The sequence below is a fragment of the Pinus tabuliformis genome, chromosome X (genome assembly GCF_031772625.1).
Source record: "Pinus tabuliformis cultivar Carrire ecotype Pingquan chromosome X, CPIR1, whole genome shotgun sequence".
Lineage (NCBI taxonomy): Eukaryota > Viridiplantae > Streptophyta > Pinopsida > Pinales > Pinaceae > Pinus > Pinus tabuliformis.
Window position 1 is genome coordinate 1277645365 of NC_142308.1, and position 19919 is coordinate 1277665283.

General features: G+C 34.9%; 1 protein-coding gene and 1 pseudogene across 1 annotated transcript; one reads left to right on the forward strand and one right to left on the reverse strand.

Annotated features, from left to right (window-relative positions):
- The first annotated feature begins 12264 nt into the window (after nt 1-12264).
- LOC149144676 (nematode resistance protein-like HSPRO2 pseudogene) lies at nt 12265-13557 on the forward strand (annotated as a pseudogene).
- Nucleotides 13558-16305: 2748 nt separating this feature from the next.
- LOC149144677 (nematode resistance protein-like HSPRO2) lies at nt 16306-19538 on the reverse strand. Its single transcript, XM_089452227.1, has 3 exons — nt 19426-19538; nt 17134-17674; nt 16306-16938 (listed from the first exon to the last, which is right to left on the reverse strand). Exons 1-3 carry the CDS (start codon nt 19536-19538, stop codon nt 16306-16308), a joined length of 1287 nt encoding a protein of 428 aa, XP_089308353.1.
- Nucleotides 19539-19919: the final 381 nt, after the last annotated feature.

The window sequence follows — 19919 nt, forward strand, 5'->3', positions numbered from 1 at the left end:
AAGATGTTTGTACTTAAGGATCACAAAATCTACCATAGTGGAGGCTACAAGATTATCAGTTGCAGGGGAGAAATACTTCAAAGGTATAAATATTAACACAGAGCTTTGTCAAAAGTTCTTAGAACTTGAACATTTGAATCCTGGCTGGTTTAAGGGTATTCCTAGGAACTAGATCAAAGAAGAATATATGCTAATGATTAATAGCTTGCAAAGATTCTTAACATGTGAAGGAAAGAAGGTATGCTGTCACTTTTATTTATCGTTTAAGACTTTCGTTACATTTGGAAAGGGGGTCCCAAATAAACTTCAAGTAGGGTAGCAGTTACAAAGCATTTCTTACAAAACATTTTTCTCTGGAAGGAAGTTCCAAATCCATAGAAAAAAACAAGCCCGGGGATAGTAATAAGGATTTAGACAACGTAAAAGAGAGTAGTAAGAAGAAACAGAGGAAGTCAAAATATAAAGAAAGAATTGTTGGCCCTACTTCGCCAAAATCCGTGAATCAGTCATACAAGGGTAAAACAATAGAGGAGGAGGAATCTCCTGCACCAACAAGGCGATCAGTGAAGGGTAAAAGACCTTCTCTATATTCACCCACTCAAAATAAAATATTAACTAGTGAGAAGAAGAGGAGGAAGTGCGTTGATAATGATGGAGGAGAATTCAAAGGTACTATTTGAGAGGTAGTTGATGAGTTACCTTAAAAGGACACTCCTGAGCCAAGGGTTAAAAAGATGAAAAATCCTAGAACAAGTGAAAAGGGTGACAAAGCACAAAATTCTAAAAAGGGTGACATAGCACAAAATTATGAAAGAAAGGAGAAACATTCACAAAAGGGAGAGATCTCAAACTCCATGTCATAGACCAAAAGGAAGAAGAGAATATTGTCTCAAGACAATATCCTCACTCCTGACAACAAATCTGGTGACTCATCAGCACCTATATGAAGAACTACCAAGAGCATGGTACAACAGATAATGGCCACTTATACCCCTTCCCTTCTCTTCCAGAAAATCCAATAGATGTCATGTTTCACCTAAAGGGGAACATTCACAGGTTGAAACACTTGGTGAAACAAAGGAATTAATTACAAAAAACTTGAAAGAATTAAGAAAAGAAGTTGAGGCTAGTAAAGAAACTACTAAGTATGCAACAATTGAACCTGCTAGTTTTCTAACTAGTGATCAGATGACAGTTGAGAGACTTCAGATGGAAAATGAAAAACTAAAGGAAAAAGTGAAACAGTATAACTTGTTGGACAAGTACATCAAGAAAGAGAATAAGCAATGAAAGGAGAATAGATGGAGGTTGCAGCATGAGTACGATGAAGTCTCTGCCAAGCTTAATAAGGTTATTCGCCTCATACAATATACCAGGGTTATTAAAATGCAACATAAAGAAGAGGCTTCAAGTGTGAATATGTTAGATCCAAACCACTGATACTCATGCAAGCTATAAGAAGACTCCATTTTTTAAATTTTGAGGAATGGTTCAACACTTTTTGCATGAGGACATGCAATGACTTAGGCAGGGGGGAATGTTGGGTCTCTTTTTTTATGCCTTTAATACCCCATATTGTCCTTTGTTTTTGACCAACTTCACCTCGAAACCTAAACACCACTTGCGTACCTTCCTCAAGAACAAAAATTTTAGCATCCTTGTGTATCTATGAGGTAATTTATATTTAAAGCATGGTTTTTCTGTTTTCTTGTTAGTAGGAATGAAATAATTGATTTTTTATACTCTCTAATTATTTGGATTGACTCAAATATATATTAAGACCTTGTTCTTTCTCATCCAACACTGTATTACCCATCTGGTACCAACACTTCTCATCTGACCCCCGTGTTCTTGCTCATCTGGTACTCGTGCACTTGTGTTCATCCAGTACCTATGCTCATCCGGTACTTGTGCACCTACGTTCATCTGGTACCCTTGTACCTACGCTCATCCAATACCTGTGTACTTTTTTTTCTAGTCTTGTGTTCATCCGGCATCGATATCATTTATCTAGTACCGACCCTGTTCGTCTGGTACCTATGTTCATCATGCACTGAATGTGTTCATCCGATACCAAACTCAACTCTTCAGCTTCGACGGTTCAAGTGAGCTACTTCGATGAGACCAAGGGAAATGATGGTCAAAGCCTTACCTTTTTATGGAAAATCAAGATACGCTTCATCCTTATGCACCGCGTGTCATGAGGATGATACGAAATATGTGAAAGAAAGCGAATTGCAATTTTTTTATAATGATTTGATAATATCTTTTAAGCTTTGGATGTACTGACCATTTCTATATAAGAGAATGCTTGTAGATGATAGGGGTTACACAAAGAGTTAATTGGAGACAAAAGTTAGTAAAAGAGACGGACATGCAAATATTTAAACAATATTGTTATGCTGGAGATTTGATTGAGAAATTAAGTTTCGTAATCCTTTCTTTTGAAGTCAATGATATGAGCAGTGATTGATAATTTCGACGTGTTAATATATTCTTTAATTTTGTAAGTTCTTTTAGCTTTCCTTGGTATCTCTACAAGGACCCACTGAAGCCATCAAGGAAAGTCTTTATTACAGTTATTGTGAATTTAGTTTGATTTATGTGTGAAGAGTGACTTAGTGTTGTAATTCAATTTCAAAGTATTTGATATGGTTCCAATTTTGATTCTATGCAAGTAATCTGTTTGAGAGTGTGGTATAAATTTGGAGATGTTAATATCTAAATGATAATTCATTGGTTTTATGAATGCAAACTTTATTTCTCAAACTGTATGTTTAATTGTTGGTTTCTATTGCGAAAAAGAGGAATAAGTACAATAAGAGATATCACCATTCACCTGCGTGTTATGTTAAGTGAAGACTCTCGTCATACCTAACATTTCATGTATAAGAATGTATAGCTTCCTCCAGAATTATTTAAATTAAGAATGATTGCTTTGCTTGATTGTAGTGAGTTTATTTTAATCCGTTGCTACAGGAAAACATAGTTGAATCCATCTTTTTATTTCATTAGCCTATAAATGGATAGACTTGTTACCTGAGCAAGAACCTTTAGATTACATGCTTGTTAAGATTTTGTTTATGAGTTTTTCTTTCTACTCTTTAAATTGTGTGAGGAAGTTCGATTGAAACTTGTAAAATGGAGTATTGGTTTTGAACGTTTCTTATCTAAGCTATAATCATCAGACATAGGAACTTATCCGTTATTGACACAGATAGTGTTTCATCTCTACTGATTATGATTCCCTATTCGATAATTTAATTTGTGACGATATATCATTCATATAATTGCCTTGACAATTGTTAATATTTTATTTTATTGGGCATGAAACAAAGATACCACCATGAAAATTCATTATTATCTATGGCCCTTGGAGCCTTTGCAATTAAGCAAACTAACAACTTAACATTATGTCAAGATAAATAACAACAAAGCATACAAGTTCTTTTTAGAGGATGGAAAGAATGCCTATGGGAACAAGTTTCTTGTTGTTTTGAAAAAAAAATAAAGCAATGAATAATGGCACCAATAGAGGCAGGAATAGTAAAAAATAAATTTGTTGTATACTACACTAGAAGTTGGTGAGCTTTTCGGGCACTGTATGCACAAATTAAATATATAAATTGTATAAACGGATGGCATACAACGCTAACATGAAGGAATATATCTTCATAGTTGAGATGTAAGAATGCCAGCATGGCATGCATTTTTCACAACTGTTACATTGCATGAAAACTGTAAATTTATGTTTGGTTAGATGAATGATTGCATATATGAATGTTGTTGTTGCATTTTTGAAAGAAAGAAAATGTATGTCCTTATCTGTGTGTGTGTGTAAGTTAATTGCTACAAATGTTAAAATAATTTGTTTAATGTCCTCTAGGCATAGTGATGATGGTGTTGAGCTTGCACGCTTGTAAGGACCTCCAAATTCGATTGATATATATACATCACCAAAAGCATGGAGGATGTCCCACATGAAGCCATGCATGAAGAAATGGACTGCCAACTACAAAGTTGGAGCTCAACTCACTTTGCAACAACAAATTTAGATTATTGACATATGATGCATTGAGGACAGAGCATAATTAAGGGGGGGGGAATGTAGTACCCATGCTCAACCTGTGTTGTACATGTATGCATGTGGATATTGAGGTCGGGGTGTCTCTACATGTATCCACATGATTACACTAGTGCACAAGAGTATATTATGTGGCCTATGTTCCCATTTAATTATATTAGATAGATTTTGGGGCTAGATGCTCAAATACTTATGTGTCGGTTCTGGCTAAGTGGTCGGGGGGTAGACGACAAGGGAAAGATGTAAAAAATGTAAATATTGTACATATTTTTTTATTAATAATAAAATAGGTTAGCTAAGGAGCCCACTCCACTGAAAGAGTATAGGAGTTGTAACTCCAAGAACACGACAACAATTGGTGTTTTTGGTGAAAAGTGCACCTAGTGCCCATCTGGCTCTGAAGGGTGCCACATGGAAAAGTAAATCTATGCATTTACAACGTTGAAAACCTTGCTTATAAATTGTTCAATTATTTATTCATTTATCTAGTTATGGTTGGGATGGTGACTAATGACCCAGTTTGTCTTGAGTGAACTCTCAAATTGGTTGAGGTGCAATTATTTTGTTAATCACACCGAATTAGATGCATCATAGTTTTATAGATTGATGCTTTGATTTTTTTGGTGGCTTTGGTTATGAGTTGGTGACCACAACATTCTGTTGGGGGCCTCGACTTAATGATAGCCTATGAGTCCTGATTTGGCCTCTAGCATTAACTATGAGGTATTTTAGTTTTTGTTGTTTGGCACTTGGTTAATTAGGTAGAAAGAGAGCTCTTGGTGTTCCACGTTGAGATCGTTCTAACCGATTGTAAGGAACCATGGAAGGTGAGCATCGTCAAGGTACTCAGGCTATGTCAATTATGTGCAAGTTAAGGGAACGCGAGCCTATGGTTGGAGATTGAAGCTGTTGTGGTTGGTGTCTTGGCCAAAATTTTTGTTGGTCGTTGTACAATGTTTCCTATTGAGTTGTAGTCCTAGCTCGAAAGTGACCTATGGTTGAAATTATGAACCGCACAATTTATGGTTGGGCGGAACATGGAGATCCCGTAGCTAGCCAGGGATTTTATGTAGGTAAGCGTTTCGTGTGTGATGATATATTTGGAGTATTTTTATGTATGTCTTGATAACAAGCCTTAAAAGGAGTATTGTTGTATTTATGTTATTTGCTTATAAAACCTAGTCAAGGTTTGGTTGATATGCATATTAATTTCGCTATCCATGTGTTATCTAACATGGATATAATCAATGGTTAAATGTGTGAATAAATGGTTAATCATAGCATGGTACATAGTGGCCGAGTATTTCTCGATTATGCATGTAGATAGGAAAATTATAAATAATAAGATGATGTCAATTATAGGTACATACCATGGTAGCACTGGTGTGTTCAAATGGCTCTCGATATGAGCTAGGGTTTTGGAATCTATATGAGGATTTTAGAGCTTCTGTTGTAAAATGGCAATACTTGTGGCCACTTGGTTATGGTAGAATTGTGTGGTTGGTGGCTAGGGATGTTACAACCTCTCTCTCCTTAAGCTCTACTTTTGAGCTATTCTTTTCTAATCCATGAGGACCTCTCTTTCTTACACATAATGATTACTACCATAAAATATCCTAACATAAACTCATGCTCTTTGGACACTTGTACCTACAACCCACACCTTAACCTGACACTTAATGAATTTACAAAGGCCTACTTGGCCATAATACCAAATCAATAGATAAACTAACATCCTAATAGTCCCAATTTTTTTTGAATTAGGACACATTTATTTACATAAGAATTCCAATTTATACAAAATCAAAATGGAGTAAAATCCATTTCCTATGGGGAAATTTTATGGACCTCTTGAGTATAGACAAAATTAGTTTACTTGGGGTTTGATGCTCTTGCGTCAATTTGCCATGTTAAAATATGTGCTTCTAGAGATAGTCAATTTGATATATCAAAACCATGCCATCCATCATCTCATACTCCATTATCCGAATCATTTTATGCATCATCTCAATCATCTTATAATGGCATATTATACGCTAATCCAATTATATTTTTCATGGCTTCATGGCTTCTTTCTTTTGTTTAGCTTTCTTGGCTTGAAGAGACTAAATTTTCATAGCACCTTCTATCCTTGATATCAACAACAATCCTTGTTTGGAATTTAGTTTTGTATGCAATCCTCAAGGCCTTTGATGGTTTTTTGGTTGACAAACACCATTTAGCAAATTGAAAGGATCGCTTCCAAAGCCATCATGGGAGACAACATAATTCTTACTTCCCTGTCTTAGAATTCAAGGAGCTCTAAGATGCTTTGGCACAATTGAAGCTAAGATCTAATTAGTTGCATACTTATCATCCATGATGGACATCTTAATTGAGAAGAGACAATAGTCTTAATGGGAAGAGGACGAAAGCAATGAAAATAGTTTGTAATTGACTATATTCTTAGTATTCACATTTTCTATCTATAAAAGTTATTACATTGAACTTTGCACGCAAAATTTGTATTTCATCATTCAAGTTACTAGCAGTCTCTCTCATCTCAACAAACTTAGGTAACTAAGAAAATTTTAAATTAATTTGACCAAAGTAACCTTAGACATATTTAGCATATTTAAAATTATCAAAATAATTAGATGTTCAACAAACTTTGTATTACCGCACATGAACAGCCTAAATCCAACGTAACACTAGATCTATCAAGCGCCGACAAAGATCAAATCTCTCGAGATGCAATCCTTTCATCAAGTTTTGCAATCAAGCATCGACAGGAATCAAATCTCTTGAGGTGCAATCATTTCTTCAAGTTTTGCACTCAAAAAATAAGTTTGCACCTCAAGAAATTTGATCCCTCTCAGCGCTTGATAGATGTTGTTAAGATAGATCTAGGTTGGTATAGTTATTTTTAGAGGTAAGTTTGTTTTGAAATAAGGTTTTTAAAAATTTAATAATTAATAATTTTAAATGGGTGGTAAAATTTAATATTCATAAAATATTTTTAATAGTAATACAGGATCAAAATTTGACATTTATTTAAAAAAATGTTATATTAACTAGTGTCATATAAAACAAATCATAATTTTTTGGATATGTGATATTAATAACCCATTATATTGACCCATGGTGTTATAACACACCGTATTTATAAAATTAAAAATGTTCATGATTAAAAATCATGTATATATATTTAGTTCATATAAAACTTTTTTTATAATAATAATAATAATTATTTAAAAATAATATTATAATTTAGTTATTTTATATGATTTTTTTTTCAAGTTTAAGAAAGTGAAATATACCATGAAATCATATTTATTATGGATCACTACATGTTGTAGTTTACCACCCATTTAAATTATATAGCTCTATTAATAATAAATAACAATTACAATAATAGATATCTTATTTTGTCATTTAATCTATAGTGTGGTTGTTGTTTCTTTTACATAAATATAAACAAAAAAAAATTATTAATTACCTTACCTCTCTAAATTTAAATTTATATAAATGTGAAATTACAATTCATAACAAATAAACGGTGTAAATCAGTGTTTACCTTTTCAAATTTACCTAGTTATCAAATTACCATGCAAATTATTAATATAACAAATAAAATCCTGTAAATCCATCTTTTCACATTTACATGCATCCTCTGAATCAGCCCGGAAAAAGATTATATGAATCCATTCCATCTTTTCACATTTACATACATCCTCCAAATCAACGCGGAAATAAATGATATAAATCCATAAGGCATATCCCAATCTATATAGATAGACATGCACAAAGCGATTCTCATTTTTTTTATGTCTGTAAACACAACATAAGACACTACGTTGGTAGGCCACTCATATAGTAGCAGAAGCAAAAAAGCATCACCATTGAAACATGCATCGCAGATAGTAAGCAAGTAAAATAAAATAATATGTTTTTGGCCTTACCAGATAAAACATGCCACTCACCCATAGTCGAGCAAGTCTAGGAAGCCTCTCGAGCAGATTATCAACTAGAACAAGCATCTGGTTTTGCCTTCCCCACCAATCATTGAAGTCGAGCTGCTTCAATGTATTGAAATGCCCCACAACTCTCTCTCTACTGAAACGTGCAATGCCTCCGCATAAGTCAAATCCAACCACCGGTCATTGATGTCGAGCTTCTTCAATGTTTTGAAATCCCCCACTATCTCAACAACTCTCTCTACTGAAATTTGCAATGTCTCCGCATAAGTCAAATCCAACAACAATTCAGTAACATTGCGCCCACACTACATTTTAATTTTAGAGACAAAATACGAAAGTTCACGAAACAACACTCCATTTATTCTCAGATCATGTATGCTACTTGACTCCATCTCCAGATTCCTAAGCTTCAGACAGTTCAGCGTTAAAACCTCCAACTTATCACGTATAAATAAATGTGACCCACGATGTATAGAGAAATGTGTAAGGTTGGGAGCGGAGATAACCGGCTTCCTTAGGCCAACGTAGGAGCGTAGGGTAAGTGTCTGAAGAAACAGGCTATGAGAGATAAAGCTGGATAAAGAGTTGTCTGTGAACTCCATGTCTTTGAAGGAGCAAGCAACGAGATGGTTGAATCCAGAGAAATGGGAAGGAAGATCTGTAAGCTTGTAGTGAGAGAGCCGGAGAGTAGTAAGACGAGTGCAGGAAAAAAGGGCAGGCGTTATTTCCCTTACGAATGCACTGAAATCACAGTAAATATCAGGCGAATCACAAAGAGTCAGATGTTGGACATCCTTAGAGGCTGCGTATCTCACCCGTTGCCATAGGCTTTCGCGAGTACACTGCAGATAGTAGGTGAACAAATGAAAAGCCTCGATATCCGTCGAATGCGACAGCAGAAGGTTGGAGATTATTTTCTCCACCCTTGCAACCGAGAGTTGATCTTGTTCTTGGTTAATATTGGGCAGAAGAAGAATGGGAGAGAGGGTAAGTTGGGGGATTTGGGCGTAGAGGAATCTCCATCTCTTCGACAGAACGGAACACCTGACGGCTTCTCCTATTGGAATTTTAGAAAGGATGAGGCAAGAGTAGAAAGTATATCTGCAGCAGCCGGCATGACTGCAATCGACAAACCTTGAGGGTAAAATGAATGAAGGTGATTTGAACAGGTAAGAGGACGTAGAAATGAAAGAAGTTGCAGCAGAACAGAAGGAAAGATTAGACTCTAGAGTAGTCGATAATGTAAGCGGACTGATATTTGATCTTATCAAATCAATTTCCGGGTTTACTCTTCTCTGGTTTTGTCTATTGAGACCACAATTTCGCTGAAATGATAATGTTTTTGGAAATCTGGGTTCATAATAGATTATTCTTATGAGCCGTTGTTTACCGAGGTTATTTATTGTATTAGGAGCCATTGTTTATTGCGGTTATTTATTGTATTGATACAGCTAGAAAATTTAAATGGCTTTATTTAATAGTTGAAATCGATGTAACCAAGACTTCTAAAAATTTCAACTCGATTTTATCTAGATCCTACCAAAACTATTATAATTGTGCGGACCATATTGTGGCCTCGTTATACTACCCTCATCATGGCAGTCCAGACTCGGAGCAACTATTCGTACTCCAATATTAACTAGCCTGTGAGAATGGGCGAGTCCTATTTCCACCTCCATAGCAAAGTTAATGCTATGGAGGTACCCCCTCTGACAGCGGCAGACGGCGTGGTTGACGTCATGGCGCCCTTTCATCCTTGATCATGCATCATGGCATCCATCCGGCGCATCCATCCCTCTCCGGCTGCCGTGCTCCTGCCCCTCGACGGCGACCCTGCCCGCAGCCACTTTGGCCTCCCTCTGGCGTATTGATGAGCACATTTACCAACCTCCGGCACATTTACGAACCACACCAACCTCCTCCAGGCCATTCAAAGTCCCGACAATTCAAACTGCAAGACAATTCACCTTCTGTACTCCAACGAACAGAGAGGGATAGCACTCTGCGGCGAACAGAGGAGAGGTTCAATAACAGAGGAGCTTTTACCGAAAGTTTGAAACTATATGCAGCTGGCCATTGGTGATCGAAAATTGCTTTTGGCAAGGTTAGTGCGCATCCTTTTTATGAACTCTTCCCTGGTTAATGATTTGTAATTGGTATATATCTTTGTACCTCCAGCCATTTCAAGCTGGATACATCTGAAGCCTGCGAGTTCTTGGTGAATTTTAACATCTATTTGCCTCGAAATTTCCATTGGAGTAGCTACTCTGCACACATAAGATGATTGACGATCAGGACCTTGGATTTTTTGCAAATTTTGTGGGTATTTTCATCTTTGTTTTAGTGGTTGCTTACTACGCAGAAATGTTTAATCCGCAGTCGCAACAATGGGCGTTAGTTTTGTTTAAAAAAAAACGTTCTTGCTAATTATTCAAATGCTGGCCCAGGGTTCCACTTGTGCAGGCGCAACAATGGTCGTTTTGTTTCAAACATAACGCTGTTAATTATTCAAATAAAATGCTAGCTAAGCCTTTGACCAGGGTTCGATTCCCGCAGGCGCAATAATGGCCTTCTGTTTTCTTTCAAATAGAATGTTGTAGTCAATTATTCAAATAGAACGCCCGCTGTTCCGCTGTTGTTACTGGACTCTGTTAATCAAGAATAGTGGAGGAAAGCTGATAGTTGTTACAGTTTCAAAAAAATTTCATGATCATTTTACAAATTTTTTAAACAAAACTGAAATTTGTTTTTCAAATTTTATTTCTGATGATCAATTACGATTCATGTACGACAATATAGAAGAAATCCAATAAATAACTTATACTACTCATCAGGATGGAATTTGATGGGTGATTAACCTGTCAAATATCTTAGCTAATGTCTAATGTATAGAGATTCTAAATAGATAGAAGTTTTTCCTCATTCGGTAAATTTTATTTGACTCCTCACGAATGCGGTGCCATGAAGAACCCCGTGCTTCGCGAAGCATTCTGGATTTTTGGAGTATTTTTGAATGTAATTGTAGATTTCTGGAATATTTGAAACTTTCGTTTCAAAATTCAGTTGACCCGTCTCCTCATAGTGAAATTTATTCTCAAAATCTTAAATATATATAATATACATAAATATACTTAGCTAATGTCTAATGTATAGAGATTCTAAATAGATAGAAGTTTTTCCTCGCTCAAATATTTTTATTAATTTATTTTTTCCAACCTGATAAAAAAAGATTTAAATTTCTGAATATAATTATAATTTTGTTACGATTCAAATTTTTCTCCTGATGACTTGTTTTTCTCAAAAATCTGCTTTAGGATCGTAAAAATTTTCAATTAAAACTTGTGATTAGTAAGTATTCGTGTTTCCTATATCCGCAAAATCTTACAGCGAATCATCTGTCCTCATTTCATTCAATTTTATATTATACAAATGAATTATGAATACTGTAGATATATTATACGCAGTGGAATCGGTAGCTGAAACTGGTGTCATCTGTTTGGATGGAGAAATGGAAAACCATAGTAAAAAATCACAAAACAATTGCATAGTCTAATAAATGTGGAATATTGTTGTTAAGGAATATGTTTAGTTATTAACACTGTGAGTATATATGCACAGTGGAAACAGTAGATAAATTTGATCTAATAAGTATAAATGGAGAAATAAAGAAATGAGGTACACATGGAAACAGCAGAAGGATCTGATGTCATAGAAAGAAATGAGAGTTGACATTATTTACATTAAATATTAACACTTTAGATATTCAGACTAAAATCTGTTGATGAAAGCACTTACAGACTTTGTCCTTGCCGGATGTGCAATAGTAATGTGCTCAGAATTTAAGTGCCAACAGACCAACCACCGTATATTTAGCTTATATCTATTCACTTTGTTAACTAGAAAAATATATATTTATGTGTTGACATTATTTAACTCTTTTCATTATTTATGTGTTGAGTTTTTATCATCTACATAAAAAGTTGAGTTGCAACAAATAGATATGTTTTTTGTCCAGTAACATATTATATATAACTTTTTAAATATATCAAGGATTTAAGAACATTTTATTCTATTCCAGTTTTCAAAATTTTAGTGTTTAAAATGGATTTTAGTGTTTATTCTATTATTATGTTGTTCTTTTTAGATTATGGTATATGGAGAGCATTAGTGTCTTTACTCTCCTGGTTATGTTTGCAGGGAAAAAATATGTCCTGTAAAAAAATGGCATCCTATTTTGCCTTTGTTGAAGAATCCATAGAGCCCTCCCCCATGCAGTGTGCAGGTTACGAGCAGTATGTGCATCTCCCCGAGCTCAGTGCCATGTGGAAATTCAAGGAATGGCCTGGTTGGTCTAGAGAGGGGTTGGTAAAGGCTGCCTTACAGTCATTGGAGATTACTTTTCAGTTTGTTTCGTCTGTCCTCTGTGACACAAGGACTTACATTGACAAAGAGGAATGGAAGAGAAGGCTTGAATCCTTAATTAGTTCCCAGATTGAGTTGATTTCAATGATTTGTGAAAATGACAAGCAGGTTCCCACTCTTCAGTTGTCAGTAAGTAGTGGTGTTCTCTCATGGAAAGTTTTCCATGAGGTATGAAAGAGACCTGGTGCTTTACCTATGGTTAGCAGAACAAGTGAAGAGAGCCTACTTCCTCGTTTGGGTACATGGAAAAGCGTTGAAGCTATGGTTTCTAGAATATGGCTTGCCATTGAAGGCCATATGCAGAGGACTCCCTTCACTTTAGGTCTGGGGGAACCAAATATGTCAGGTAAGCCTCTTCTTGAATATGATAGAATCTGCAAGCCAAGATATTTGCACTCTTTAAAACAACATAAACAGTTCCATAATCTAGAAGATGCCAAACTTTGCAATGTCCTCCAGATCTTTGAGGCCTGGGTATTTGTAGGCCAAGAATTGTTGCACAGAGTATATGAAAGAATAGACTCTGGGGATTTCGTAGGAGCATCCACAGACTGTTGGATGGTTGAAAGGATGTGGAACATGCTCACAGAAATTGTGAATTTGCTTCTAGTGATGGACCCAGATGATTTCCTTTGCCTTAAACACCAGTTGGCAATTAGCAGCACTAGTACGCTTGCAGGCGCATATTGCCTTCGGTCTGCCCCCCTTAGAGACCTTACAAATGCATGCAAGGAACTAAGGCATCTGGTGCCCAAAGTCATGGGTGTTGAGGCTGATCCAAAGGGTGGACCAAGGCTCCAGGAGGCACTTATGCATTTGTTTCATTCACATGGGCTTTGCTCACATAACACTTCAGGTGCTTATCATGTTGCAACAATACATGTTCTGTTGGCCTTCCAAGCAATAGAAGCCGCGGTGAAAAGGTTTTTCTTCTCATATCAGCAGCTGGTAGTAACAGCCATGGGTAGCATTGAAATGAAGGGTCCATCATATCTAGGTGCTTGTGATGCCCTGCGTCAGATATATTTTGAACCACCTTATTTCCCTAGTGTGGATGGTGCAAAGACATTTTTGGGTTACTATTGGCACTAGAAGTGTACAACTATGGTGGATGGTACACTGGAAGATCTACAGACAAATCAAGTGAAGTTTACAAGACAAAGAACAATGCGTTCAGTTTTTCAAAGTATTACCCCAAATTCATACCTACACTTACATTGACAGTTTTGAGTACTATACATATAATTATATTGGGTATAGGATTAGACTCATTTTTGTTCATCCCCATCAGTAGAACCAATCAATAGAACAGTGCTAGAAATTTGGAATTTTTTTTTTTTTCCCTCTCCAACATGGATAGGATACTAAGGATTCATACTGTGCAATTCCTCCTTTGTTAAATAGTGTAAAAGATTGTCCAAAATTAAAAAGGTAATTATTAAAATTATTAAATTTTACGAGTTGTTTCTTTTTTTATTTTTTTAATTCTTTACCTAAATTTTATGATGAGTTTAATGATATTTATATAATTCATTATAAATTTTAACATGAAATGTAGTTTAATGTTGTTATTTTTTTTTTTTTTTTTAATATTTTTTAATTCAGTGTGTGAAACTGAGATAATTATAGTTATAATTTGTTAAGTTTATTTAATGGAATGCATCATAATTTTTTTGATGCATTATTTTTTTTTTTATATTTTATCAGATTTTTTGTTTTTTAAGATTTTTTAATTCACCGTGTGAAATTGAGATAATTATAATTTTAGATTATTGAATTTATTTAATGGAATATATCATAAAAAATTTAATGTATTAAATCTATATCATATTCAAGCTACATTCCTACCATAAATATCCACTCATTTCCAAAGTTTTGAGAAAAAATATTAGATAATGCATTTCGGATTGACTAATAACATATAATTAGTATAGTTTTTTATCTCTCTACAAAGTACTGATATTTATACTTACATTTTCTTGCACAATTGCTTAGGATGTCATTTAATTTAACTGAATTTATGGTAAAGGTATAAATTTTGCCTTTAGTTCTTCAATACTTTAGTCGAATTATTTCTAGTATAGTATCATTTATAAAATACGTTGTTCTTTAATACGGAAGATATGCGCATATACGGAAATTGGGCATATACGGAATATATGCGCATATCTTCCGTATATGCCCAGTTTCCGTATATGCACAATTTTTGTATATGGAATCTGTGCATATACGGAAGATATGTGCATGTCTTCCGTATATGCCCAATTTCCGTATATGCGCATATCTTCCGTATATGCCCAATTTCCGTATATGCGCACATCTTCCATATATACAGAAGACATGCGCATATCTTCCGTATATGCGCATATTTCCGTATATGCGCACATCTTCCGTATATACGGAAGACATGCGCATATCTTCCGTATATGTCCAATTTCCGTATATGCGCACATCTTCTGTATATGCACAGTTTCCGTATATGCGCAATTCCTATATACGGAAATTGGGCATATACGGAAACTGGGCATATACGGAAGATATGCGCATATCTTCCGTATATGCCCAGTTTCCGTATATGCGCATCTCTTCCGTATATGCACAATTTCTGTATATGCCCAATTTCCGTATACAGGAATTGCGCATATACGAAAACTGTGCATATACAAAAGATGTGCGCATATACGGAAATTGGGCATATACGGAATATATGCGCATGTCTTTCGTATATGTCCAATTTCCGTATATGCGCACATCTTCCGTATTAAAGAACAACGTATTTTATAAATGATACTATACTAGAAATAATTTGACTAAAATTTACAATCTCACTAAAACAAATTAGTATTGAAGAACTAAAGGCAAAATTTATACCTTTACCATAAATTCAGTTAAATTAAATGACATCCTAAGCAATAACACAAGGCCATGTGCAAGAAAATTAAAGTAGAGTATAAAGAAGTATTAGAGTACTTTGTAAAATAAATGTAGAGATAAAAAACTATACTAATTATATGTTATTAGTCAATCCGAAATGCATTATCTAATATTTTTTCTCAAAACTTTGGAAATGAGTGGATATTTATGGTCGGAATGTAGCTTGAATATGATATAGATTTAATACATTAAATTTTTTATGATATATTCCATTAAATAAATTCAATAATCTAAAATTATAATTATCTCAATTTCACACGGTGAATTAAAAAATCTTAAAAAACAAAAAATCTGATAACATATAAAAAAAAAAATAATGCATCAAAAAAATTATGATGCATTCCATTAAATAAACTTAACAAATTATAATTATAATTATCTCAGTTTCACACACTGAATTAAAAAATCTTAAAAAAAAATAAAAAAATAACAGCATTAAACTACATTTCATGTTAAAATTTATAATGAAATATATAAATATCATTAAACTCATCATAAAATTTAGGTAAAGAATTAAAAAATTAAAAAAAGAAACAACTCGTAAAATTTAATAATTTTAATAATTACCTTTTTAATTTTGGACAATCTTTTACACTATTTAACGAAGGAGGAATTGCACACTATGAATCCTTAGTATCCTATCCATGTTGGAGAGGGAAAAAAAAAAAATTTCCAAATTTCTAGCACTGTTCTATTGATTGGTCCTACTGATGGGGATGAACAAAAATGAGTCTAATCCTATATCCAATATAATTCTATGTATAGTACTCAAAACTGTCAATGTAAGTGTATGTATGAATTTGGGGTAATACTTTGAAAAACTGAACGCATTGTTCTTTGTCTTGTAAACTTCACTTGATTTGTCTGTAGATCTTCCAGTGTACCATCCACCATAGTTGTACACTTCTAGTGCCAATAGTAACCCAAAAATGTCTTTGCACCATCCACACTAGGGAAATAAGGTGGTTCAAAATATATCTGACGCAGGGCATCACAAGCACCTAGATATGATGGACCCTTCATTTCAATGCTACCCATGGCTGTTACTACCAGCTGCTGATATGAGAAGAAAAACCTTTTCACCGCGACTTCTATTGCCTGGAAGGCCAACAGAACATGTATTGTTACAACATGATAAGCACCTGAAGTGTTATGTGAACGAAGCCCATGTGAATGAAACAAATGCATAAGTGCCTCCTGGAGCCTTGGTCCACCCTTTGGATCAGCCTCAACACCCATGACTTTGGGCACCAGATGCCTTAGTTCCTTGCATGCATTTTTAAGGTCTCTAAGGGGGGCAGACCGAAGGCAATATGCGCCTGCAAGCGTACTAGTGCTGCTAATTGCCAACTGGTGTTTAAGGCAAAGGAAATCATCTGGGTCCATCACTAGAAGCAAATTCACAATTTCTGTGAGCATGTTCCACATCCTTTCAACCATCCAACAGTCTGTGGATGCTCCTACGAAATCCCCAGAGTCTATTCTTTCATATACTCTGTGCAACAATTCTTGGCCTACAAATACCCAAGCCTCAAAGATCTGGAGGACATTGCAAAGTTTGGCATCTTCTAGATTATGGAACTGTTTATGTTGTTTTAAAGAGTGCAAATATCTTGGCTTGCAGATTCTATCATATTCAAGAAGAGGCTTACCTGACATATTTGGTTCCCCCAGACCTAAAGTGAAGGGAGTCCTCTGCATATGGCCTTCAATGGCAAGCCATATTCTAGAAACCATAGCTTCAGCGCTTTTCCATGTACCCAAACGAGGAAGTAAGCTCTCTTCACTTGTTCTGCTAACCACAGGTAAAGCACCAGGTCTCTGCCATACCTCATGGAAAACTTTCCATGAGAGAACACCACTACTTACTGACAACTGAAGAGTGGGAACCTGCTTGTCATTTTCACAAATCATTGAAATCAACTCAATCTGGGAACTAATTAAGGATTCAAGCCTTCTCTCCCGTTCCTCTTTGTCAATGTAAGTCCTTGTGTCACAGAGGACAGACGAAACAAACTGAAAAGTAATCTCCAATGACTGTAAGGCAGCCTTTACCAACCCCTCTCTAGACCAACCAGGCCATTCCTTGAATTTCCACATGGCACTGAGCTCGGGGAGATGCACATACTGCTCGTAACCCGCACACTCCATGGGGGAAGGCTCTATGGATTCTTCAACAAAGGCAAAATAGGACGCCATTTTTTTACAGACATATTTTTTCCCTGCAAACATAACCAGGAGAGTAAAGACACTAATGCTCTCCATATACCATAATCTAAAAAGAACAACATAATAATAGAATAAACACTAAAATCCATTTTAAACACTAAAATTTTGAAAACTCGAATAGAATAAAATGTTCTTAAATCCTTGATATATTTAAAAAGTTATATATAATATGTTACTGGACAAAAAACATATCTATTTGTTGCAACTCAACTTTTTATGTAGATGATAAAAACTCAACACATAAATAATGAAAAGAGTTAAATAATGTCAACACATAAATATATATTTTTCCAGTTAACAAAGTGAATAGATATAAGCTAAATATACGGTGGTTGGTCTGTTGGCACTTAAATTCTGAGCACATTACTGTTGCACATCCGGCAAGGACAAAGTCTGTAAGTGCTTTCATCAACAGATTTTAGTCTGAATATCTAAAGTGTTAATATTTAATGTAAATAATGTCAACTCTCATTTCTTCTTATGACATCAGATCCTTCTGTTGTTTCCATGTGTACCTCATTTCTTTATTTCTCCATTTATACTTATTAGATCAAATTTATCTACTGTTTCCACTGTGCATATATACTCACAGTGTTAATAACTAAACAGATTCCTTAACAACAATATTCCACATTTATTAGACTATGCAATTGTTTTGTGATTTTTTACTATGGTTTTCCATTTCTCCATCCAAACAGATGACGCCAGTTTCAGCCACCGATTCCACTGCGTATAATATATCTACAGTATTCATAATTCATTTGTATAATATAAAATTGAATGAAATGAGGACAGATGATTTGCTGTAAGATTTTGCGGATATAGGAAACACGAATACTTATTAATCACAAGTTTTAATTGAAAATTTTTACGATCCTAAAGCAGATTTTTGAGAAAAACAAGTCATCAGGAGAAAAATTTGAATCGTAACAAAATTATAATTATATTCAGAAATTTAAATCTTTTTTTATCAGGTTGGAAAAAATAAATTAATAAAAATATTTGAGCGAGGAAAAACTTCTATCTATTTAGAATCTCTATACATTAGACATTAGCTAAGCATATTTATGTATATTATATATATTTAAGATTTTGAGAATAAATTTCACTATGAGGAGACGGGTCAACTGAATTTTTAAATGAAAGTTTCAAATATTCCAAAAATCTACAATTACATTCAAAAATACTCCAAAAATCCAGAATACTTCGCGAAGCACGGGGTTCTTCATGGCACCGCATTCGTGAGGAGTCAAATAAAATTTACCGAACGAGGAAAAACTTCTATCTATTTAGAATCTCTATACATTAGACATTAGCTAAGATATTTGACAGGTAAATCACCCATCAAATTCCATCCTGATGAGTAGTATAAGTTATTTATTGGATTTCTTCTATATTGTCGTACATGAATCGTAATTGATCATCAGAAATAAAATTTGAAAAACAAATTTCAGTTTTGTTTAAAAAATTTGTAAAATGATCATGAAATTTTTTTGAAACTGTAACAACTATCAGCTTTCCTCCACTATTCTTGATTAACAAAGTCCAGTAACAACAGCGGAACAGCGGGCGTTCTATTTGAATAATTGACTACAGCGTTCTATTTGAAAGAAAACAGAAGGCCATTATTGCGCCTGCGGGAATCGAACCCCGGTCAAAGGCTTAGCTAGCATTTTATTTGAATAATTAACAGCGTTGTGTTTGAAACAAAACGACCATTGTTGCGTCTGCACAAGTCGAACCCTGGGCCAACATTTGAATAATTAGCAAGAGCGTTTTTTTTTAAACAAAACTAACGCCCATTGTTGCGACTGCGGATTAAACATTTCTGCGTGGTAAGCAACCACTAAAACAAAGATGAAAATACCCACAAAATTTGCAAAAAATCCAAGGTCCTGATCGTCAATCATCTTATGTGTGCAGGGTAGCTACTCCGATGGAAATTTCGAGGCAAATAGATGTTAAAATTCACCAAAAACTCACAGGCTTCAGATGTATCCAGCCTGAAATGGCTGGAGGTACAAAGATATATACCAATTACAGATCATTAACCAGGGAAGAGTTCATAAAAAGGATGCGCACTAACCTTGCCAAAAGCAATTTTCGATCACCAATGGCCAGCTGCATATAGTTTCAAACTTTCGGTAAAAGCTCCTCTGTTATTGAACCTCTCCTCTGTTCGTCGCGGAGTGTTATCCCTCTCTGTTCGCCGGAGTACAGAAGGTGAATTGTCTTGCAGTTTGAATTGCCGGGACTTTGAATGGCCTGGAGGAGGTTGGTGTGGTTCGTAA

Coding starts and splice junctions, on each gene's coding strand:
- LOC149144677 (XM_089452227.1), bottom strand. CDS start 19,538: ATGATTGACGATCAGGACCTTGGATTTTTTGCAAATTTTGTGGGTATT. Junction 17,675..19,425: donor CCGCAGTCGCAACAATGGGC/GTTAGTTTTGTT, acceptor TGTTCTTTTTAG/ATTATGGTATATGGAGAGCA. Junction 16,939..17,133: donor GGAAAAGCGCTGAAGCTATG/GTTTCTAGAATA, acceptor AATGTCCTCCAG/ATCTTTGAGGCTTGGGTATT.